Genomic DNA, 25,548 nt, shown 5'->3' with positions numbered 1-25,548 from the left:
CTCACAAAACTGGGTGACAAAATGGCAGATGAAATTCGATGTTGAAAACAATTCCAATTATATATACAAAATGAAGGAATCTAAATTAGCTGTTACCACTCAAGAAAGAAATCTTGGCATCATCATGGATAGTTCTCTGAAAACATCTGCTCAATGCTCTGCAGTAGTCTAAAAAGCTAACAATGTTAGAAACCATTAGGAAGGGGATCGATAATAAACCAGAAAATATAATTCCACTGTATAAATCCATGGTACACCCACACCTTAAGTACTGCATGCAGTTCTGGTCACCACATCTCAAAAAAAGATATTAGAATTTGAAAAGGTGCAGAGAAGGGCAACAAAAGTGATTATGGGTATGGAAGTTTCCATATGAGGAAAGATTAAAAAGACTGGGACTGTTCAGCTTAGAAAAGAGATGACTAAGGTGGGATATGATAGAGGTTTGTAAAATTATGAATGCTATTCACTTTCTTCATAGGGAAGTATTAGTTACCATTTCATCATATAACACAAGAACTAGGGGTCACCCAATGAAATTAACAGGCAACAGGTGTAAAACAAACTGAAGTACTTCTTCATAGTCACCTTGTGAACTCATTGGCAGGGGATGTGAAAGCCAAAAGTGTAACGGGGTTCAAAAAAGTATTTGATAATTAATGGACCTATCCTCCATGAACTTGCTATTAGCCAAGTTTGTCAAGGGTTTCCATAAACCTTCAAATGTCAGAAGCTGGAATTCGACAACATAGGATTGATCACTTGAAATTGCCCTGTTCGGTTCATTCCCTCTAAAGCATCTGATACCAACCACTGCCAGAGACAGGATTCCAGCCCAGTATGGCCACTTTTATGTTCAAAATGGGTCAACAAAATGGCCAATTACGTAGATAATCAACATTGTTAATACTACACTTACAATTCAGTTGATAACTGCTCTACTTAGGTATGGAATAAATTTACAGGTGGGCCCAAACCATAGCTATCTAGCTGAACCATGCTGCTCACCTTCCCTCTGATCTTTGAGGGCTTGGATAAAGTTAGACCTGAATCCAAACCAGCTCTGGGTTTGGTTTGCAAAGGTAAAACCCTATCCTGCAAAACCATTGTTGCTTTCACCCATCTCTACAACTAAGCCAATAAATACTACTACTTATATAGCACTATAGATATGTACAGCCCTGAACATAGGACAGCTGTGCTCAAATAAGACCCTGGTTCCCTGCCTATATGAGTTAAAATTCTCCTCTACCCCATGCCAAGCCTGTGTTGCCAGACTTGGCATAGGGGGCTTCTCTGGGACTGGGAAGAAGCCATTCTCTTCCCCAGATTCCAGAGTACTGTAGTAGCAGAGCCACTCCATGATTGCTACTGCAGAGCCTACTAAACTCCAGTGCTTCTGCTCCATCAGGGGACAATGGTGGGCGGGTGAATCCAGATAGAGGAGGAGTCACCAACACTGTTGTCTGAGTAAATGCTTTTTAGAGTTCAGGCTCCACAAATCCTCTCTCCCCTCTGCCCAGTGCAGTGTTGGGTTCCACATTGGTTCCTGTGGAGCACGGGGCAAGATTTGCCCTTCAGGACATGTTCTGTACCATACCAGCTTAAGAAATATGATGCCATATAGAAGCAGGTGGTCATTGTAGCAGAAATTGATGTTAAATATATTTCCAGTGCTATCTGTCAACAAGCTATTTAAGGCTTGTCTCTATATTTTTATCCTTCCTGCCGGTCTGAGTTTCTGGATGATTATTGCAAATTAATGATAAAGATAATAGCAAAATAGACTTCCTTCCAGTGGCTGGAAACATGTATTTTGGAAACATGTTGCTCCAACAGTTTATTGCAGCCAGAAATTAAGGATTGCAAGAATCAAATCATGCTATTTATGTATTAGACAAGAGACAAAGGAACAGACGTTCCTGCTACCATTTCAATAAAAGGAATGACTCTAATCATGTCATTAAGGCCTATTTTAGGGGTAAGTAAACAAATGTAAGTAAAGTAACCAGGGCAGATGAACTTATGTTGGTTCTTGTGTGTAATACCACTACAGATTTTACGTGATGTGGTTTATGCTAGTTTTAGTTTAAAAAGTAGTAGCCCCAATCCTGCAATCTTTATGCCAAGTTCAGTCCTGCAAGGTGCTGAGCACTCCTTAATTTTCATGTGTTGGCCCAAGTATTGGCACACTGTCCATTCGCTTGCAAAGGCTAAACCTTGTTCATTTAGAGATTTCCTTAACAAAAGTGTTTCATGCCTAGGTAATAGTTGGGTGTCAATGCATGCATTGACTACAGACAAAAGCTTTTTTAAGCTCCTATCCTGCAAGCAGTTGGATTTACATACATCACTCCCCAATCTCATGTCTTCACAGAGCCACCCTGAAGTCAATGGACTCTTCACTAGCACAGCTGCTTACAGAATCAGGACTTTAGTTAGTTGGTTCAAATCCTGTGATCACTGTTCCTAGGAAGGAAGATTTAAAAGTAGTAGGGTTTATTTAACACTTTCCTAGAGTGGTAAAGAGTTAGCTTGCATAGCAAGCTAAATAGGCATTGGAATACATTTAGTTTATGATAATACAATCCACTGAAAACAAAGGGGGAAAAGAGAGAGAGAGACACACACATGGGAATAATGGATTCCTATTGATACATTACTGATCTGTTTTTCAAAAGCGTTGAGTCCTCATAGTTCCCATTTATTTCAGTTGGGGCTGGAGGCACTAAGCACTTCTGAGAATGGGGTCCTAGAACTTCTAAATAGGTTTTGCAATGCAATTGCATTTAAAATGTTATTCTCAATATTTGTTTTACTCTGTTTGCATTGTGGTAGCACCTAAGAGCCCCAGGCAAGGATCACAGCTTGTTGTGCTAGGCACTGTATAAACAAACCAAGAAAACAATCCCTGCCCCTAAAAGTTTACAATCCCAGTCTAGAATAGCCACTATATACCATGATGATGAGGAGCACAGTAGAGACAGACAGCTAGGCAAGCACTTCCGATCTTTTCGCCTCTTGCAAGTTTAACAAAAAGTTTTATTTGTGTTTTAACAAGAAATGTTATTTTACTTTCAGCTCTATGGTGAAATCTCCTGGATATGCCACATTCAAGTACAGGATAACAAACACAAAAACACAGCTAATATGTGTAAACTGTGTTCAAAGTTTGTGCTTGCTGTTCTGCTTGAAGACATTCCTTAGTGCTGATCTGCTTGGGCTTTTAAGATATTAAGTTTTTAAAAAAGCAAGCTGATTAATGTTTTTCTTTTGGTTTATTTTTATGAGTCACTCCACTAAGTATTTGCATTAGCAGGTCTCCTGCTGCCACTAGATCATTCAACCATGTTTGTTTAGTCGCTGTGTCTCTTGTAAAGTGCAACAATGTTGAATTTTTCTGGGTCTCCTTTTGAGTTCTACTAAATGTTTAAGTCTAATTTTTAAACAGTTGATTAAACACTCAATTCTGCAACCCTTCTGTGAGTAGCCCAACTGAAGTAAGTGGGACTACTCACTTGAGTAAGCATTGCAGGACCAGACCAATGTTTTTATTGTTGCTCTTTGTATTTTCTCCTGCTGGAGCTGTATTAAAATGGAGGGCAAAAAACAACATAGCTGAAATGTCACTATAATTGAATGCAAAACTTTTGTTTTCTCTTACGCTTCAAAATACAAAGCTATTTAATATGAACTACTTCTAAAACAAAAAACAAACAGTGATTACCATTTTTAAGCCACTCTGGAAAGAAGAATTATATTTCCATCTTAAAATTAGAAGAAGTTCTTTAACATGTTAGAGATACTTCATTTAGAAGCCAGCATCTTGACGGGCACTGGCATGACCTGACTTCTGCAAAATAAAATGCAATCAGAGGTCTTGTTGCTTAGTTATGTCAGAGTGGAACTATAGGCAAGGTTGTGGCTATGTTGACCAGCACCAACAGTAGAAACTAAGTCTAAGGGAGATTGAGGAGTTCCTAGATTTCTCTATTTCCCTTTCTGAGGCTGCCCATCCATACTCTGTTCAACCTTCTGAATCTCCTTTTCTTATCAAATTACTCTCTCAACACAGCTTTAGTCCCCCCCTCCAGGATTGCAAGTATAAGGAGAGAAAGGGAGACTCTGAATTAAATACAACAGGGGTAAAAGCCTTTTCCACTAACTTAAAGGGGAATAAAAGTCTCTGTGCTTACCTGTTCACAAAGAAGCCTGTTTCAGACCAGAGATCTTCTGCAGCTGAGAGTTTGGCTCTCAAGGGAAGCATTTGTAATGGCAGCTCTTCAGAACACCACCATTTCTGCCACATCAGGTGTTAATGGTATTTTTCCTTCTCTGCAATTGATGCAATGGCTGATGGGAGAAAAGGGAGTGTTTAAGGACTATAAAAGGTTTTAGGAGGCTTAAAGAGTGTTAGTATGTCTGAGAACAGCCTTCCTTTGAATAGACAGTTAGGATCTATGCAAGTTTGTCTTAAACTGCAGTACTACTCTGAAAAGTGACCCATTGTATCTTTTTACTGATCGCATCTGTTCCCTGTGTGAATTCAGAGTTGCATCTGCTGACTTCTGTAACAAAAACACTTTTTTACTTTGCATTCCTGCAGAACCAAAACAACTCAGGAAGAGTGAGCTACATCTCTGTTTTCTATTATTGACAGAACTATGTCATGTGTGATAATTCCATAACTTGCTGAAACTTTATCACCTGTGATGATGTGCAAGCTAATAAGAACCTAACTTAATGATTGGCTCTCTTGTTGAATGTGTAGGCTTTTAGTTAAGGGAAAACACATCTTTTCAATTTGAAATGTGCTTAGATTTTAAGTGAAGTTACTGGAAGATATTAAAAACACAAGATTTCCCAAAGCTAGCATGGAACTTCTCCTGATATAAATTCTGTATGGTTATACATACATATTAGTTGTTTCTATTTTTTAAGTTATGTTACCTAGTAAATCAATATATTAATTAAACATGATCAGTTTCTGCTGGAATTTTTTCTTAACAGGATAACCCCAAAAATCTCACACTAACATGCATTGAAATTAAAACCGGTTTTTAAAGACCAGGGACGACATTGTACCATTGATTTTAAAACTGAAACCTCACTTGAAAAGAGCAGCAAATATGGTCCCATATCACTCAACATTTCCAGCTCACTATTAGTTTTAAATACACATACACAGATACTGCTAAATAATTTTCTGCTAGGCAGGTTCTACTGAATATAGAATCAGAGAAGCTACCACCACTAGGAGCAGAGTTCTACCTCCCATTTGTGCAGTTATTCTTATTAAATCTAGTGAATAAAGCACTCAAGTTTTCAATACTCTCCTACTTAGGATGAATCAGCACAGTTTCCATCAGGGGCGGCTCTATGGTTTTTGCCGCCCCAAGCACGGCAGTCAGGCGGCTTTTGGCGGCACATCTGCGGGTGGTCCGCTGGTCATGCTGATTCCGAAGTGCCGCCGAATCCGCAGGACCGGCGGACCTCCCGCAGGCATGCCGCCAAATGCAGCCTGACTGCTACCCTCACAGCGACTGGCAGGCCGCCCCCCAAGCACACGCTTGCTGTGCTGCTGCCTTGAGCCGCCCCATATTTCCATGTCTTTGAAGGAGAAACTCTTGCAGTAATATTTAGTGCTTCTCTGTCTTCTTCCATTCAAACTATCTCATGTATGCTCATTTTCTTTCAGAAATTTCCTAGATTAAGGTTCAAGGGTGTGTCTGTTCTAGACAGAATAAATTTGTGGTCTAAACTACAAAGTGTTTGTCATACAGCTAGACTACCATGTTTTTTTTTTTAAATAAGGAAAAGCTGCATGAATACTATTTGACTTCTGCATGTGCCAACGTTCTACAGTGCTCACTATTCTCTCTGTAGTGCTCACTATTCAGGTGACTGATGCTGTACATAAACTGAGATCTTTCCAGGATCAGATTCCTCCCTTCCAAAGTTAGTTGCAGACTTTAGACTATTTAAGTATTCGTTATAATATTGGGAACAGACAAAGGCTGGCCACCTTGTTTCATCTTCAGCAAGTGCTGGAGGAGGGGCTCTTAAAGTGATCTACTAAAGAGGTCAGTATGATTATTTCCATTTTATAGATGAGAAAACTGAGGCAGGGAGAGGCAAAGTGACTTGCATAAGGTCACAGAGCAGGCCAGTGACAGAACTGGGTACAGAACACAAGTCTCCTGAGTCTCACACAAAACCATACTGCCTCCCTAATTAAAATGTATTTGGTAACAATTTACATATTTCAAAACCAAAAGTTGGCTATAAACAACGGATAACAATTTTTTTGCTGGGAATAGCTGTAACAACCTCTAGGATAGGTCACCAACAGGGTTGGAATGTAGAACCTTCATCTCTGTACTTCTACCACTTCAACTAAAAAAATAGCTCCTTTAACAGACAGAAATCATAGGCTCTTATTCTCTATGTAGTCCAGCCACCAGAGAGGGACATAATACACACTATGAAAACATGGTACATAGAGTTGGGAGAAGGTTTTTCAATGATCCTTGAAACAAAGAACAAGAACATTTGAATGAAAGTCTCACTGAGACTTGCTCCTTGATCACAGAAGGAGAAAAGTGGGTGTTTCCCATGGCAATAAGCCCCAAGATAAACTCTCTATCCATATTTACTACCAAAAGGTAGAATTTGTCCCTTTTGCCAAATGCAGGTATCCAGCCCTCTTCCTAGTGAGCCATGTTCCCATGACTGATACAGATTATAAATTACTGCTAGAAGAGTGGGGAACATTTTAGTGCAAAACAACAAGGCAACACTAAGCCATAACACTTGTGATTTATCATAGACACGTTGCTTGGGCCATCTCAGCCAAAGTCTGAAATGATGGTGCCGGAACTGGAGAGGAGTCAGGGTAACTGCAATATGGGATACTAGAATACTATTGAACTTTCTACAGAAAACTCATAAATTAATCTTGCCCTACAATAACTTCTGCTCTGCAGTTTATACACTTCATTGGTGCATACTATGTATGTTTCAGTGGTTTTGAATGCACCCAAGTAACAACAAGCATTATTTGTCATACACAGAGTGTACATCCATAGCCCCTGCCAAATAGCAGGTGTAACTCACTAGCTCGTTGTGCTGTGTTCCCTTGTAGTGGCTAGATCCCTGAGGCTAAGCATCTGTTCCTACTAACAGCAAATAGAGCTACTTCTTTCAGTCAAGTGATTAAGGGCTGTGCCTTGTAGTTCCAAGGTTTAATGTCTGCTGACTCAAGGTGGGGAGGTGTATGCAGTCACATATGCTACACATTTTACCTATACTTGATAGCTGGGCAGTTTTAGCTAACATTGTTTTCTGTACTTACTCCTCCCATTGGGGATTTTTCAGTTCCCATATGATTATCTAGAGTTACTAACACTTACTTTTGGAGCTACATAATCTGAAAGGCAGGAGATAGGGGGGTCTGGATAAGCATGCTTTAGGAGTATAGCAGACCCCAGCAGGTCCTCCAGGAATGTCTCAATTCACAACAAGCCTGGCTTATGCTTCAGTCACTTTTCTGAGATGTACACACTGGACTCTGATGATGGAGCATATCCCTCTAAGGCCTAGCTGCTGCCTCAATTATATGTCTACAATGAGAATTTAATCTACTAAACAAAAGGAGACTATACCTTTAGTAAGGTCTTGCCCTCAAAATGATTACCACTAATGAGCTCCTACAATAAAGCCTGTTTCTAAACTCATTTGGAAGACCAGCTATTGACAGTTAAACAGCTGATTATGATTGTTAGTTGATGGCTCACATATGATTTACTATAATCACTAATGTATTATTCTGCCAGTATAGACATTATCATTTTTTCTGCTATTCTTTTCTTTCTGGTAGGCTGTAATCATTTCCCTCCCCTCCAATTCCATCCCCAACATTATATTTCTGGGGTGTATTTGTCATAACTATTTGAAAAAGAAACCTGTTAGAAAGTGTATAAATATATGATTGTCTTGAGTCTAAATGTGCAGTTCCTGGTTATTTTATCCTCCTCTAATATTAAACCTTTGGCACTAAGGCTTTTGCTATAGTTCACTGAAGCTATAGCCCTGGATGTCAAGAACATTATTTCTATTATCAGTTTTAAAGCCACTGTAGCGTTCTAAATTTTTAATCTGGTGGTGGACTGACACTTTTTATTACTCAAGCTGTACTTATCACATTTTAACAGCACTTGGAGACCTCTTTCACAGAAGAAGTGCTCTATAAATAAAAATTGGTTTCTTGTTAATCAGCCACACCCAGACATATTTCTCTAACCTTTGCTGTAGAAATCCCAGACTCAAGTCTAAAAATAGAAAAGAACAATCTATAAATAGACAATGTAAAAAGCTTTTAAAATACTCTCTAAACACTACTGCTTTGAAATAAAATACGGTATTATTTATTAGATGCTCTGAGGGGATGTGAAATCTCATAGCAGGGAAAATAATCCTATAAATTGGAGATGTGCATGGAAATTCTGGAGGTGCCAGTGACATCTTCTGCACCCATTTTACACCAACATTTTTGGTGATGCCACTGACTTATTGTCAGACCTCCTAACATTTCATGTGGCTGAGGTTGGGTGCTGTGTCCCTGTCATAATGCCACTCAGTAGGGAAACCCTCTCTAACATGGGGCGCGAGGCACACTGCCCCACCTTGGGCAGCCCTGAACTTCTCCAGGGACAGAGAGGTTTGGGGGTCAGAGTGGGACAGGTCTGCAAAACCCCATCTGTATTTCTGCATCAGCTTTACCTGGTGCTGGCCCTGGGTGCAGCCCCCTCCTGGCCCAGGACGACTTGGCAGTTCCCAAAACTCCGGGAGAGGCGCACCCCGGCTGACCCGCTCTCGCTTGGTTTCCAGGCGGGTCCCGCTGGCCCAGAGCCGCTCATTGCTCCCCGGGCGACTGGCCCCTGGTTCCCGTTGTTATGGGGGTAATCACGCGACTGACTGGCCCTTCCCAAGGCCCCGGCACATTTCCTCCGCCCGCGAGGGGGTGAAGGGACACCCCAGAGCCGATCGCGGCGCTCCCCGGGGCAGGGGCACTGAGCCACGGCAGCAGCCGGCGCGGCTCCCGCAGGTAACCAGGGCGCCGGGGCTGCCCTGCCGGACACGGGCGGGTGGGCGCAGAGTGAGGCGTCCTCGCTTTAGCTATAAAGGGGGAGAGAGAAATACCGGGGGTGGGGAGGAGCAGGGATTTGAGTCCCCCGCGGGGTTCTCGATGGTCTGACTGGGAGCTGTGTTCAGTCAGTCGATCTTCAATGCCTAGTGGGATCTGTAGGGGCAGGATCGACCTAGGAGCCGCTCCCCTGGGGCGAGGGGTTTCTGGCTCTGCCCAAAGCGCCTCAGGTTTTTCAGCAGCTGAATTTCACTGCGCACAAAAACAAAAAAAAGTCTCCGGACAGGTGGTTGTTTAGTTTCATCGGGTTTGGGGGCTTTCTACTTTCATGTAGGTTGGATGCTGGCCTTCAGATTAGTACATCAATTGAGCTGCAAAATATGGAGGGTGAAAAAGAGCCAGAGCTGGACCCCAGAGGGATTTAGGAGTCTAACTGCCATGTTAAACATCTGCATCCAAAATTTAGATGCTCAAAACCCATGCTCTGGTGCTGCCTAATCTTACAGGTGCCTTAATTCCCTAGTTGCCTAAATTTATACCAGTAAAGGCCCCCAGTGCATGTATTTCTCCGGGTGGGCATGCACACCGCTGCCTCCATCATGCTACTGAATGCCCAGCTCACAGGTAAGCCAGAGTAAGAATCAAACTAGAATCCCCCTCCCCCCGGCTCTCTCACCTACAAGGTCCAATCCATCCCGTAAGTGTTCTCAGGGCACATTCTGGATTGGAGCCTCCACCCCAAAAAACACACACCCAGAGAAGGATGTTGTTACCCCCTTCAATAGCACAGTGGTTAATACTGACCTAGGGTGTGGTAGATCTACCTTCAAATCATTCCTCTTCCTGATGTCAAGCAGGGATGTGAACCCAGGTTTCCCATCTCCCGTGGGAATGCCCTAACCCCAGCACTGTGGTTGGTCTTGCTCAGGCAATCTCTTCAGTTGGATCTGTTCCACTGTGTATAACTAATTAAATTGTCATAGGGCCAGAGAGCATCTGTTAAAATGATTTTATAGCCTGGTGGTTAGAGAGGTTGGGGGGGAAGGCCTGGGTTCAGGTCCCTGCTCCAATGCATAGTTAATTATTTTATAAAAAGTAGAACAGCTCCAACAGGAAAGATTAAGAGTACTGTACATCAGCATACCCTATAGGTTGGTGGGTCGATTATTCACCTGGGACATAGGAGCTCATTGTTCAAGTCCCTACTCTATAGGAGACAGAGGATGGATTTGAACTAGGGTCTCCCATAGACTGCTGGAGTGCTCTAACCCCTGGGCTATTGAGAAAAGGGGACAGTACCTCATTTGTCTTGTGAGAAGGGACTGACCTGGCTTAGGCTCCTAAATCCAGGAGAGGGTTCATGGCCATGAATCTTCAGTAGAGGGAGGCACTTCCTGTTGGGCACCTAACTCTTTGCGGAATGGCTCTTAGGCCACATCCCTCTCCTTGGCGTTTCCTTTTGGCTGGCTTAGACGGATATCTACTCAGGTTTTGTGCTTTTGGGCATTCCATTCTTAGGTGCCTACCCCTCCCCGTGTGTTGTATAGGGAGCCAGGTTGCCTAACTCAGTTCTGTGGATTTCACAAGGCAGCAGGACACCTAAAAGTTAGGCATTGCAGCACTGAGTCTAAGTCCCTTCTGTGGACCTAGAGCAGAGAGATTTCACTTGAAAAGGGATTCTTACTATAATATAGATGGGCCTACAAACATAGTAGGACCCAAATGGAATAGAATGAGCCCAAATCAAAGTCAAACATTTTTGGAACCATATCTGAGTTTCCCAGTTTATCTCTACAAAGGAACAAATTAAAGCTCCACATCTGAACACTCCTGAACTCTGGAGATGTTCAAATCCAGGCCTAAGCATTGAGACTGAACATGGCTGCTCTGTCATGGATGAACTGAAGAGGACAACACAAAGTTCCTTCTACCTGTGCAAACAGCAACACTATTTCATCACTTTCTGCTGGGGATAAGGGCAAGGGGAAGGAGGAGATAGGGTAGTTGACTAATGCTGCTGGCAGTGGCCTCAGAAGGGATAAGTTGAAGGTGGAGCCATGCCTCATCCCACTCTCAAATCAAAAACCATTCAGTTGTCAAAGGACAATAAATGTTAGGTTTTGCAACTAAAACCCAAGGTCTTTTGAAGAAAAAATGTCAGTGTAAAATTTTTCACAGGGAAAAAAAAAATCTGGACCTTGTAGGATTGGGCCCATAATTGAAAGCTCCAAACATTTTGCTTTCAGGGCTAAATACTGCCAAGATTATTCTGTATCTAATGTTAAAACAGCAATTAGCATCCCAGAAATGAACTTCCACTGCATATGATTTTGAGTAGCTTCTGGTTGAACCTCAAGACCTCTAGAGCTATGAAAGAAAAACAGATTTCAAATCCAAAATTTAACTGGTAGAAGGTTAAAGAAGAAGATAAAATCTAATAAATTGTGACCATTTTGTAGTTTAGCATAAACCTTCCATTGTTTGCAGTTGATGTCCAGGATTGCAAATGAATGGCCCAGAACCTCAGCTGGTCTAAAGCATCATAGCTCCAATGAAGTCAGTGGAACCACACAGATTTACACTGCGGAGATGGCTCTACATACACAGTTCTGCAAACCCTTCTTGTGCAGGACTCCTATCCACTGTACTGGGAGATTTGTGCACTGAGTGAAATCCTGGCTTCAGTGAAGCAAATAGCAAACCTCTTATCAGTGTGGCCAGGATTTCACCTTGATTTGCAATAGCGATGGTTGAAAAATAAATAACTAAGAGTGAAATCCTGGCTCTACTGAAGTCAATAGGAGTTTTGCCATTTACTTCATTGTGCCAGGATTTCACTCTTAAGAGTTTTGGAAGAGAGAGAAACCCTCATACTCCAAGGCATAAACCAATTATAATTAAAGAGAGATAAGGAAGACACTACACCTATGGACAAATTATTCCATAACTTCAACTTCTTCTGAAGTAACTGGCCATTATTGCAGACAAGATTCTGGATTAGGTGGACCGTTGGTCTGTTCTTGTATACTCCTATATTCCTGATAAAATATAGTCTCTTCATGCAGCAGATTTAAATTGCTGTAATTATACTAGAGTTTTATGGACTTTTTCTCAGTTGCCAAGAAGTAAAAGCCAACAAAAAGAAGAGGCCAACTCTCTCAGGGAAATAAGTTTTGTTAGCCATGTCAATACAGTAGAACTTAACGAATTATCACTTTGCTAAACTGCCTATTTGATAATTCTCACAAATAATGTGGTGGTCTTACCCCAGTTCTCAGGTCATTTTTAATAGCAGAGTGATGTCTCATATAACTAAGATGACTTTTTAAACAAAAATATGGTAGTCTTTTTTACTAATATACTATGAGAAATCTTTAATAGTTACTGTAAAACTAAACTGCACCTGTCAAAATAAATGAAGTGATACCACAACTTGGATTATTTAATCATATTTGTTCACCTAAGGCCAGATTTTCAAGAGTATTTAGGTGCCTAAAGAGGCAGATAGGTGCCTAGTGGAGATTTACCAAGAGTCTTATTCTATGAGTTGCTGAGTCCCCTCAACTCCTGTTTAGCTAATTTCAGTAGGAGTTTACACTGATAATTCACAATGGGGCTACTAGACATTAGTGCCAGTCATTCTTTCAACACATTGTAATTATTATTTATTTGTGTTACTGCAGCTCCTAGGAGCCCCAGTCAAACCAGAACCCTGTTGTGCAGGGCGCTTTGCAAACACAGGACAGATAGTCCTTGCCTCAAAGATCTTATAGTGTCTAAGAGCCATTCACTACTGTTTGGCCCCATCATGCTGCACATGGAATGAATTCTAATTGAAATCATCATAACTTCTGTGCTAAATGACTAGAGGATGAGGCTCTATATCAGAGGTTCTCAAACTGTGGTCTGCTCCCTCTAAGGTGCGCGTCTGGGTGGCCGCACAGGAAAGAATGAAGGGCTGACCCACCTAACTAGTGGAGCCACGCAGGCATGGCTCCACTAATTAGGTGTCTGGACCCAACAAGATGCACATGTAAGGTGAGGTGGTGGCCTTGGGGGGGGGGGGAATAGGGGATAGGGGGGGGGAATTTGGGACATGCAGGGCTGTGGTGGCCAGAGAAAGAGGTGACTTTCCCCAGCTCCAGGGCTGAGGCTGCCAGGGAGAGACAGCCCTCCTTCCCAGCCTCAGCTCTGTAGCTGCTGTGGTGGAGGAGAGAGGGAGAGACTCCCCCCCAGCCCCAGCTCGGGGGCTGCCACGGCAGGGGAGAGAGGGAGAGACTCCCCCTCCTTCTCAGCCCCAATTTGGGGGCTGCCGTGCTGCGGGAGAGGGGGCACATCCATCACATTAAAAAGGTAAGCCTACGGATAATAAAATATGAGTTGTGTGCTTTTATTTCAGAGTAACAGCCGTGTTAGTCTGTATCCGCAAAAAGAACAGGAGTACTTGTGGCACCTTAGAGACAAACACATTTATTTGAGCATAAGCTTTCGTAGGCTACATACAGCCCATGTCTTTGCATCCTTATGTTCAAATAAATGTGTTAGTCTCTAAGGTGCCACAAGTACTCCTGTGCTTTTATTTGTAGAACAAAAAAAGTTTATGATTAAGGTCTTTTTATATAGAGCTTTTATCCAAAGCACTTTACAAGAGTTAGCAAACAGTACAAACAACATTTGGAAAAATCATTAAGTGGCCTGCTGAGACCCTCAGCAATTTTCAAGTGGACTGAGAACCTGCTCTATACCATGATTTCCCCCATAGTATCTGTTTAGACAAGTCCAATTAGATAAAACAGAGATTGTAATTGATATCTATTCTGCTTCAGTTCCTCCCCCATCTCTTGACCATGTAACTTTAGATTAACTATAAATTGTCTTAAATTTTTTCCTAGTAATTTAGATATCAGCGACTCTCCTTAAAACTTCCCAGTTGTGCATTAGATAATTAGATAATGTAGTGTCAGCTATTTGAAGCATTCCTGGTACAGTAGTTACTAAAAGGAACACTTGGGAAATATTGCTAATGCCAAGGTAATGTTACTTAGCTATTTAAGGTAATTGAAGTGTTTTCAAGACAACTACTGAAGTAATTGTTAATAATCGATTGTACAAAAATATACTGATGTATTATTAGGATGACATCCTTTTTATTGTATCCCTGATATTTAGGCAAAAGACCGATGTGCCTGTATGCACTGTTTCATAATTAATTATAACAAAAAGTTTGCAAAGAATATAAAACCTCATTCTTCAGGATTTAAGTCAATCTAGAGAGAATGAGGAGGAGATCTAAAATGGGGGGGGAGGGCAGATTATCTACATCTCTGCCTACTTCAGGTTTCTTACACCTTCCTCTGAATTACTGGCTGTAGTCGGGTCGCGCCGGGGCTCTACCCTTTGAGACGGAGGGGTGCCACACCGGCTCACTATAGCGCAGACAGTCCAAGCTCAGGTCCTTTTACACAGGGGCTGAGCGGCCCACAGTTCAGGGAGCTCAGGCCCTTAGGCAGGGGCTGAGCGCTAATCAGCAGTTTAAGCAGGTCCAGGCCCTGGATCAGGGCAGGGCACAAACAGTCACAGCTCAGGCCCTTGGATGCAGGGGCTGAGCAAACAAGCAGTTCAGGAGCTCAGACCCTTTTGGTGCAGGGGCTGAGCAACAATCAACTAAGGTAAGCCCAGGCTCCTACACCTGAGTGTTGGATGAGGGGGAAGCCTGCCACCCGTAAGCAGGGGTGGCAGGGGGGAACGCAGGCCCACCCACTCCACTGCGTTCCAGCCCGGGGCCCTAGCAGCGGTTACTGACGCTGCTGGTCAGTGGGGTATCCTGACCGAAACACACTGACATCGGCTCACAGGCCTCTGCAGCCTGACCGGGGTCGGTTACCCCCGGGCTACTTCCGTGTTCCCCCTCGGGGCCTACCTCGTTGGCAACGCCGGGCTCGGGCCAGTCCGGCAGCATCGGTTCCTCCGGTGCGGGGCTTGGGGGCAGGTCCGGCAGCTCTCCCCCTCGGGGTAGCTGGCGCGGGGCAGGCTCGGCCAGTCCCCCTCGGGGTAGCTGGCGTGGGGCAGGCTCGGCCAGTGCGGGGGGGGGGGTGGCTCGCGGCCTGCGGCTGTCTCCCAAGCGGGAGCTCGGCCCAGGACGTCTGCTCTCTCTGGTGGTCTGGGTCTCACTGAGTTCTGCCGGTGGGCTTTTGTACTTCCGGGTTGGGGCCGTGACCTTGGAGGGGCGGGCCCCGGACCCGGTGGCTCCGCCCATGCTGGGGTTGGAGGAAGCTCGGCCCTATCAGAGACGGAGGGGTGCCACACCGGCTCACTACACTGGCCATTGTTGGAGACAGGATTCTAGACTAGATAGATCCTAGGGTTGAATACAGTATGGCAATTCGCATATGTTCCTATTGTTTCATTGTCAGCATATGTCACCAAAGGGAGGGGGGCCAAAACTTTCATAGTGTTTAAAGTTATAAAGTCCAATTCTTGGGTCTGGCCAAGAAATGCTCACAAAGGGGCTTTGCACTCCCTTCACAGCTCCCTGATTCTCCAAATTGTGCCTGGGGCTAGCTCCAGTGGACTGCTCTGGCATAGAGATGCTCTGGCCATGTCCCCTCCCCACCCCTAAGCTGGGGCCTGTAAGAGTGGATAGCTAGAGTTGCTATGTTGGCTTTGTGCTGCCCAGAGATTCCCCTACTCGTGAGAATTCTGAGCCAGCCAAATTGACTGGCTTTATGTTCCCTTGTTTCTGGCAGAACAGATCCTGTAGGTCTACATGGTAGCAGACATTGCTTTTACTTTTTGATATCTTAAGTCAATTATCCAGCACCAGTATCTATTTAAAAAAAGCCATTCGTACAGAGCACTAGAGGACCCAGTGGTACAGTGGAGAAGGATCATGGTTAATGTACTGTAGTAAGCTTCATGGCAGCCTGGACAAGTGCAAAGGATGCCATTGAAGCAGCATTAATTAAAAAAAAAAAAAAAAGCTGCTGTCATTTTTTTCTCCCCTGCAACCATGTACCTGTTATTTTTTTCTGTGCTTCTGTTGCTTCCAGAAGACCCTGTATGACTTGCTCCTTCCCAACTACTGTGAACCAGCAGGTTTCAAATGTGATCTGCTGTATCCGGAGAGGATGCTATGTTCAAGACTGTCACCTTTAATGTACCACACCGATACCTCAATGTGATTTACAGTCCCCTGGTTTAAACATAGAAAAGTAGCAATAATAGGAGTAATAATAATAAATAATAGAATATAAAAATAAAATGATCTATGAAAATACATTTTGTAGTTCAGGACCCTTATTGAACACCTCTGCAAAGAGCAATAGATTGTATCTCAGCATTAATCAGAAACAGAGAAGTTTGATGACTCCTTACCGAATAAAACCGAACTCATCTTGAAAATGGATTACTTGTCCCATTTCACTTTTTTCTTTTTGATCTCATTGACAATGTCATTCTGATATTGTGATATAAGAAGGAGAAGTATATGCCTTACCATACCAGTGCTGAACTGGGAAGAAATAAGTGGAGAGAGTATAGATCTATGTAAAGTCACAGAAAAGAGTAGAGAACAGTAATGAGTAATCCTCATATTAAGCAACCTTTCTCCACATCCTTCAAACTTTTTGGATTTTATTTCCTTTTTAATCTTCTACTTTGTTGTTTTCCAGTAAATATCATTAAGTTCAACAAGAACATTTATACTATCCCAATGGTATCTAGGGTTGTAGAGGAAACATCAGTAAAGAATATTGATATCTGCTATTGCATTTAGCTGCTGCTAAGTGGATTTGTTTTGACTTTTATTTCATGGGAATGACCCCCAGTTTCAGCCACTGATGTTGTTGCATTAAAAACCAACCCATGGTGAGGATGAACCAAGCTACACCAATAGAACTTATACTGGTTGCAAGCAGGGGTAAACTGCACCAAAGGCAAACCACATCTTTGCCTTTCCTACAGCAAGGGATTGCACTGGTGCAGCTATGCTGATGTCTGAAACTGGTGCTAAATCCCTAGGAGGCAAGACTAATTCCCAGTGTAAGTTATACCCAAACGAAACTCCCTTTCACTGGCACAGCAGAGCAAAGAGTTCTCAGAAGTTGGTGGGCTATCTTACTGTGGCACTCTGTACTTCAGGGGAACAGCCAGCACCCCCATGTTCATCTTTATAAAATGATTGTGTGGTATCCAATGCAAAGTTTGTCATGTTGGGTGTCTTCGGAAGGCTCATGATGCAGTGAGCATGGTTGTTATAGTGATATTATAGTAATTGTTACAATGATGTTATAGTCAGGGATTTGGAGCCATCAAATTTTTGAATTGCTCCAGCTCCGAGCTCCGCTCCAAAGCCCTGGTTATAGTGATGTTATAGGTTATAATTTCATGTATATAGTTATGAGGCTGAAAATGTATCCTCATGGCTTAAAGCAAGCCCAGACAAAAACTCTCCAGAAGCAGAGGGGCAATTCACACCTCATCAGGGCGTGGATGGGACAAACCCAGCCCAGCCTCACAGGAACAAAGGGTGCTGACCTAGGCAGCAACAAAAGAATCTGTTAGACTCTCGAGGGAGTCACCCCCCTTCCTTTGGTCAGTTTGGAACTGTGATGCGGTAATGCTCACTTGACTCTGAAGGGGTGGGGTGGGGCAAAGCCAAGAGGGAAGAAAGGACGTAATAAAAGGGAGACACATTTGCCATGCTCTCTCTCTCTCTTCCACCTACATCTACAGACATCACCACCAAGCGACTGAAGCGCTGATCAAAGGGGAGAGCCTGGCTGAAGGGCAACCAGCCAGCTGTGGTGGCAAGCATCTAGGCCCCATCTACACTGGCAAGTTTGTGCGCAGTAAAGCAGCTTTGAGTGTTGTAATGCCTGAGGTGCACACACTGCCAAGCCACTTAGTGCGCAGAAACTACGCAGATGCAGCACTCTAAAAAAAACTACCTCGACAAGAGGCATAGTGCTTTCTGCGCCATGGCTACAGCGCTCTGGTGCCAGTGTAGACACCGTGGTGATTACAGCACTGTGATTGGCCTCCAGGAGGTGTCCCACAATGCCTGTTCTCACATCTCTGGCCATCGGTTTGAACTCTACTGCCCTGCCCTCAGATGACCAACAGTCAGCCCCCACCCCATACATTCCTTTGCAAATTTGAAAGTCCCCTTCCTGTTTGCTCGGTGATGTGTGCAGTGGTCTCAGCGCATCTTTCCAGGTGGCCATGCCTGCTCCACGCACCAGGCGATCCCCCGCTTGGAGCAATGCTGAGCTGCTGGAACGCATTGGCATTTGGGGAGAGGAGGCAGTGCAGTCACAGCTGCGCTCCAGCTGTCAGAATTATGATACCTATGGACAGATTTCTAGATGCATGATAGAAAAGGGCCATGACCAGGACACATTGCAGTGCAGGGTCAAAGTGAAGGAACTGCGGAATGCCTATTACAAGGCTCGGGAGGCAGCCCACGAGCTGCCGGTTCTACAAAGAGCTGGACGTGATACTCGGTGGTGACCCCACCTCCATTGTTAAGTCCCCTGTGGATACTTCATTGGCTTTGTTGCCAGTCGAGAGTGGACCGAGCCAGGAGGAGGCAATCTTGGATGAAGATGGGGAGGGGGTACCAGAGGCAGAGGATGACTCGGAGGCCAGAGATGCATGCAGTCAGGAGCTCTTTTCTGCCCCAGAGGCGCCTAGCCAGTCACAGCAGTCAGATTTAGGGGAAGCGCAAACAGGAGAGGAGGCCCCTGGTAAGTGGATCTGATTTTGGGAATTGCTGAAGCGAGTTGTTGGGGGCAGGAGGGTTGCAGAAAGCAGGCTTGTCTCCCATTTCATGCCTAGTTTGAGTGGCAGAACAGGCTGTTGATACATGCCCTCACTTCACGTGAATCTCCCTCAGAGATCTCCAGGAAACTCTTGTGGAGATACTGGGCAATCCACTCCCACAGGTTCCTCGGCAGAGCTGCTTTGTTTCTTGCCCCAGTAACGGTAACCTTTCCACGTGACTGTGCTGTCGCAGGAGGGACGGGGGCGGGACCATAGCTGCACTCCTTTTGCCTTTGTAGTTTAAGGAATAACTTTACTGCCACTCGTGACATGTTGGTCAGTGCAAACAGCATTTTTGTTAACAGCTCAGGATCCATTCCTGCAGCCAGAAACAGGCAGGGCAGGGCACGCAGTACACAAATCGTTGAAAGATGGCGCCAAATGCGGACGGAAGCACAGGGATTGCTGGGATGTGAAGCAATGCATCACGGGGCATTGGGACAGGACCCAGGATGCCCCGTGACCTCTTCTGCCTTCCCACAAGTCTTAGCAGCAAAATAGAAAGAGGTGCTCTGTGAGATAACTGCCCAGAGAGCACCGCTCCGAATAGCACTTCAAGTGTGAACATGCCATTGCGCAGGCAGCTGTCAGTGTGAACACGCAACAGCGGTTTTTCTTTGGCGCTCTCTGAGTGGCGCTGTACCTGCTGGTGCTGTAACTTTGCAAGTGTAGATATGCCCTAAGTTTGTAAGGACATTGAAAGTGTTAAGATCAGCTCAGAATGCGTTTTGCTTTCATTTCATTTGACCAAATCTGACTTGTTATGCTTTGACTTAGAATCACTTAAAATCTACCTTTATAGTTAATAAATTTGTTTGTTTATTCTACCTGAAGCAGTGCGTTTGGTTTGAAGCATGTCAGAGGTTCCCTTGGGATAACAAGCCTGGTAAATATCAATTTCTTCGTTAAATTGATGAACTCATATAAGCTTGCAGCGTCCAGCTGGCATAATTGGACACTGCAAGACGGAGGTTCCTAGGGTTGTGTCTGGGACCAGAGATATTGGCTAGTGTCATTTGGTTGTACAATCCAAGGAGCAGCTTACATGCCAGAGGCTGTGCGTGAACAGCCCAGGAGTGGGGGTTCTCACAGCAGAGCAGGGTAAGGCTGGCTCCCAGAGTTAAGTATTGTAGTGACCTAGCAAATCACCAGTCTGGATAATACGAGAGGGGAATGTCACACTTACCATCTCAGGAAAGAACCAGTGCCATGCCTGAGTCCATCTCCAGCCCTTGCCTCAGGGCCCAATTTATGGTTCAAACACAGAAACTCATGAGCTACACAAAAACAAAGCAGTTGCCTAGAAGTCTTTTCTCTTACATCTCTCAGCCCTTCTTCCTTAAATCCCCTGGTGAGTCATTGGACCAACAGGTAGGCCCAGATCCACAGAAGATGCCGCTAAGTCCCAGTTTTGGCTCCACTGCAATCCACAAAACTCCCTCTCAACTCTGTATGCACCTAAACTTATTTGGCACCTAAGTTTTCAGTGTAAAAGCTCCATAGGCACCTATGTTTCTGCCTCTGAGTATGCACACTGCGGCCTCCTAGGCCTCTGGCTGCCTATCTCTTGCCTAAGCCCCAGAGCAATTCACAGACTGGGGGAAGAGAAGCATTCAGCTGCTTAAGTCGTGTGGCCTGATCCAGCAAATGTGTTCAGAGGCTGCCTACAAGGTCAGGTGCTGTTTGAAAGCTGGCTGGAGGAGCTGACACATACCTTATGTTTAGCCCCATGGTTTGGGTACTTGTCTGGGATATGAGAGACCCAGGTTTAAGTCTACCCTTCCAGCTAGAGGAGGAGAAAGGATGTGAACAGGGGTCTCCCACCTCTCTGGAAGCTACTATAACCACTGAGCTACAGAAGAGGCAAATGTGGGGCTCCCTCAGTCTCTCTTGTTGAAGAGTGACTGGACCCTGGTCTCCTACTCCCTCCTCCCCCAAGTGGGTGCCCTAAACCCTGGACTACAGAGTCTCTCTCTGGCATATTAACTATTCCTCTATGGATAAATAATTTAAAATAATCATTGTGCCAGAGAAAGAGAGAGAGAGAGAGAGAGAGAGAGAGAGAGAGAGAGAGACTCCGCCCTTCAGTGGAAGGGATGGCAAAGCAGTTATTTACATCCATATTTCCGTGCACTAGTCACCCTGGCATCTACATCCTTTCTCCCACCCTCTGCCAGTCTTGGCTGTTTAAATTGTAAGGTCTTCAGGTGAGGGACTGTGTCTCACTAGGCAGTGCCTAGCACAAAGAGGCCCTGATCTCACTTGTGGTTTCTAGGCGCTACTACAGTACAGTCAATCAATCAATAATCTAGGTACCGATAAGTACTGAAACATCACAGGGAGTGTGCAAAGGATGTAATAAGAAAACTTTTAGGCAATTGAAATTGGGATGACTCTTAGCAGTCCAAATACTGTCTTTAAGGAATTTAAAATACACCTCTACCCTGATATAACGCGACCCGATATAACACGAATTTGGATATAACGTGGTAAAGCAGCGCTCCGGGGGGGAGGGAAGGCTGTGCACTCCAGTGGATCAAAGAAAGTCCGATATAACGCGGTTTCACCTATAACGCAGTAAGATTTTTTGGCTCCCGAGGACAGTGTTATATCGAGGTAGAGGTGTAATAACTTCGGTAATGTTCAGGCAGCAGGTTCCTGGCCATTAGAAGTGATAGCATACACCTATTTATTCTTTGCTCTTACTTGCCCAGGAGGGGGCCGTATTCTTTGTTAATGAATGCAGTCTGAAGTGTTTTGCCTGCAAAATGCCTTACCTTAAAGCACATGTGTCAAACTCAAGGCCCGCGGGCCACATCCGGCCCGCCATACAATTATATCCGGCCCACAAAATCGTTTTATATATCTGTTTTTAATGGCCCTGTGATATGACGCCCCAATAACACACACTACAAATCCCATGATGCAGTGCAATTGCCGCCAACGGCAAGCCGCGGTTCAAGTTCGCGGTCTGTTGATGTATACAACGCTAATCTCAAATCAAAGCTAGACCCCAACAATGGCCAAGAGAAAAATTGATTCTGAAAACCGAGGCTTTCAAAGCCGGTGGGAGAATGAGTATATGTTTACTGAAATTGCAGGTAAACCAGTGTGTCTCCTTTGCGGGAGTAATATCGCTGTAATGAAGGAGTATAACCTAAGACGGCACTACGAGACGAAACATGAGAACAAATTCAAAAACCTGAGCGCAGGACAGAAGCTACAAAAGGTAGAGGAGTTGAAGAAGAATTTGACATCCCAGCAGACGTTTTTCACCAAAGCAAAATCACAAAGTGAAGCTGCTGTGAAAGCAAGTTTCATTGTGGCCGAAGAGATCGCCAAATCAGGACGGCCGTTTACCGAGGGGGAATTCGTAAAGAATTGTATGATGAAAGTGTGCGACGTCCTTTGTCCAGATAAAACGCGAGCGTTTGCAAATGTAAGCCTCAGCAGAAACACTGTTGCTAATCGGGTTTGTGAGATGGCGACTGATTTGAAAACACAGTTGATTGAAAGAGCAAAAGATTTTGTTGCATACTCCCTTGCCGTGGATGAAACTACTGACGCGACTGACACTGCACAGCTGGCGATATTTATCCGTGGTGTGGATTCCAATTTGTGCGTAACAGAGGAAATACTGGACATTAAATCGATGCACGGGACAACGAAAGGAGAAGACATCTTTGGAAATGTATTTCAAAGTGTAACTGACATGAAACTGCCGTGGGAAAAACTCGTTGGACTTACAACAGATGGCGCACCTGCTATGTGTGGTGAAAAAAATGGACTGGTGGGAAGGATGCGCTCAAAGATGCGGGAGGAGAACTGTGCCGGTGAGTTGACAGTGTATCACTGCATCATACACCAGGAATCGCTGAGTGCTAAAGTCCTAAAAATGGATCATGTGATGAACACTGTAACACAAACCGTCAACTTTATCAGAGCCCACGGTTTAAATCACCGCCAATTCCAGTCTTTTCTGCGGGAAATAGATAGCGAGTTTGGCGATATGCCATATCATACGGAGGTCCGGTGGCTAAGTCGGGGAAAAGTTCTCAAAAGACACTTTGAGCTGCGAGAGGAAATCTGCCAGTTCATGGACAGTAAGGGGAAAGACTGCACAGTTCTGCGGGATGAAAAGTGGAAATGTGAGTTGGCGTTCCTGGCTGACATAACGTCGCATCTTAGCGCTTTAAACCTTCAACTCCAGGGACGGGAGCACATAATAACCGATATGCATGATGCAGTGAAGGCATTTCAAGTGAAGCTGCGCTTATGGGAGACACAAATGCACCAATGCAACTTGTCTCACTTTCCCTGTTGCCAAGTAATACGGAACCAAGAAAGTGCCACAGTTTTCCCAAATGCCACCTTTGCTGAAAAACTCAGCGCGCTGCGCACTGAGTTCGCACGGCGCTTCAGTGACTTTGAGGCACAGAAAAGTAACTTCGAGCTGCTTCGCAACCCATTTGCAGTCGATGTGGAAACCGCACCTGTAGAAATGCAGATGGAGCTGATAGAACTGCAATGTAACGGGACACTGAAGGCAAAGTACGACACTGCGGGGCCAGCACAGTTCACTCGCTTCATTCCTGAAGCGATGCCGCAGCTCCGCCAACATGCGGCTCGAATCCTGTCCATGTTTGGCAGCACATATCTGTGCGAGCAGCTGTTCTCTGTGATGAAAATTAACAAAACGTCACACAGGAGTCGCCTCACTGATGAACACCTGCAATCGATCCTGAGAATCTTCACAACACAGAACCTAACCCCAAACATAAACGAACTTGTTGCAAAGAAAAGACTCCAAGTATCAGGCTCTGACTAAATAGGACAAGAAAATGGAATGTTATGATTTGTTATGATTATACTTTTGCTTTAAATTCAATTTTTTATTTATATTTTCAGATTTTTTAATATTCCAGCATGTACAGATTTTGAATGTATTGTATTGACAGGATATTTTTTTATGAAGAGCAAAATATTTTAAGTTGAAATGTATTTATTTTGGAATGATATCCTGTATTTTGGTTCATATTAATGGTTAAAAAACATGAATATTTAGTCTGTTAAATAAATGGTTATACTGTTCGGCCCGCGAGTTTTGAGTTTTGGCCCCCTGTGCAATTGAGTTTGACACCCCTGCCTTAAAGGGTCTTTAAAGTGTCTCTGCCTTAACAGGTGCTTTACTGTGCTTCCTGCCAAAGCCCACCAAGATGCATTGGCTGGGCTGAATGCTTGAGAAGCTGTTTGGCTGCTCTACCTGGCAATTAGCTCATCTGTCCTGCCACCACATGCAGGTTAAACACTGATGAACAGGCTCCCCGGCGTGTACAAGTTCTCTCATTTGGATACTGCATAAGAGATTACAAGTTTTAGCTGAGCCACAGCCCATGTACTACAGAAAGGCATGTTAGAGCGTTACTCTGTTGCAGAAGGGGTGAGTACTGCTACTTGAGAAACAGGAGCTAGCGAATTAGCTGAAAAAGGCCAGTGCAATTGGGGAGTTTTAATTACTATTTAAGATGCTTGAAAATGCTGTTAGAAAATTATGAGACTAGTACTGGTTGTAAAGAAATGCCAGTAATGAATGCAGCTGCACAGAGCAGTATGGATGATGTGCACAGCTCTAGACTAAGTCAAAATGTAGAATTAATGCTGCTAGGTCTTAAAAAAGAAAGACATTTCTAAATATTCTGCCAGCTAAACCTGCCAGATGCTACCATTCCAGGTGCTATTAATGAAAAGTGACAAAGAAGAAGGGTCAGAAGCTGGCTGTGAAATTAAATTTGCCCCTTACTTTCATGTGCTCCTTATTGTATTTGTCTTCTGTTCTTATTTTTCTGTTTTTATAGGGACAGATCCATGCACAACTCTCCTGGATATCAAAGGAAGTTGATAAAGGCCATGCTTTTTCCCCTCTTTCATCTCTCTCTTGTTGTTTCTCACCTTTTCTCTGTATCTACAATTATAGTGGTGGCCACCTGGTGCCAGAAAGCCCACTTGGAGTGGGATTCCTCTTGCTCTACAGAGTAGCTCCACAGCTGTCTAGTACACTGCTAAGAAGTGGGCATTCCTAGCCAGGGACGGGCATAGTCTGGGTAGCTTAGGTATGGGTTAATTCAGAGCTTCCTGGAGGCTCTCTCTACTAGGGAGGTGCCTATGGGACACTGACTGCTGTTTAAAGTGGGGGTGAATTGAGTCCGGAGTGGTGAACTGGGTCTTTACAAGACCTGGTAGTTAGATACGAAGCGCATCCAGCTGGGACTCGGTATAGTACAGACAGAGTGAGCTCTATATAAACGGCAATAGAGAGCTGTTGGGAGCTTCTGGTTTATGTGATGTGAGCTGCCTCTGATACCAGACCAGGAACATTACATCCTGTGGGTATTCGCACAACAGCCCAGAGCTAATACAGTCTATTGGGAAACTATCCTGTGTTTTAAGAAGCTGAAAGTGTTTACCAAAGTGTTTAAAATGTGCTTTGGTGGTGGAGTATGTGCAAGATGAACTGCTACTGTTTTCACCATTAATAGTACATGTCTCAAATACTGTATTTCTGTACTCCTGGGGGAAAAGGT

The 25,548-nt window shown here is 44.2% G+C and overlaps 2 protein-coding genes across 3 annotated transcripts in view; one reads left to right on the top strand and one right to left on the bottom strand.

The window, feature by feature from the left end:
* Positions 1 to 9,159, bottom strand: part of KCNK2 (potassium two pore domain channel subfamily K member 2) — a 214,177-nt gene extending 205,018 nt beyond the window's left edge. The window contains exons 1-2 of one of the 2 annotated variants that reach the window (XM_065589481.1): positions 8,782 to 9,159; positions 4,197 to 4,353 (exon numbers count right to left, since the gene is read on the bottom strand). The gene's annotated coding sequence lies outside the window, so the exon portion shown is untranslated. Of the gene's footprint in view, positions 1 to 4,196; positions 4,354 to 8,781 lie in introns of those variants that run through there. The other variant, XM_065589482.1, reaches the window with a different exon arrangement.
* Positions 9,160 to 21,806: 12,647 nt separating this feature from the next.
* On the top strand, positions 21,807 to 23,999 carry LOC135982499 (general transcription factor II-I repeat domain-containing protein 2A-like). Its single transcript, XM_065589480.1, has one exon. It carries the CDS (start codon positions 21,987 to 21,989, stop codon positions 23,793 to 23,795), a length of 1,809 nt encoding a protein of 602 aa, XP_065445552.1. The 5' UTR covers positions 21,807 to 21,986; the 3' UTR covers positions 23,796 to 23,999.
* Positions 24,000 to 25,548: the final 1,549 nt, after the last annotated feature.

Source organism: Chrysemys picta, chromosome 3, assembly GCF_011386835.1.
Source record: "Chrysemys picta bellii isolate R12L10 chromosome 3, ASM1138683v2, whole genome shotgun sequence".
Lineage (NCBI taxonomy): Eukaryota > Metazoa > Chordata > Testudines > Emydidae > Chrysemys > Chrysemys picta.
The sequence above is the reverse complement of the archived record's forward strand: the minus strand, read 5'-3'. Positions and strand labels throughout refer to the sequence as shown.

Bases quoted from the DNA above. Each gene is read 5' to 3' on its own strand.
- LOC135982499 (XM_065589480.1), top strand. From the start codon at position 21,987: ATGGCCAAGAGAAAAATTGATTCTGAAAACCGAGGCTTTCAAAGCCGG.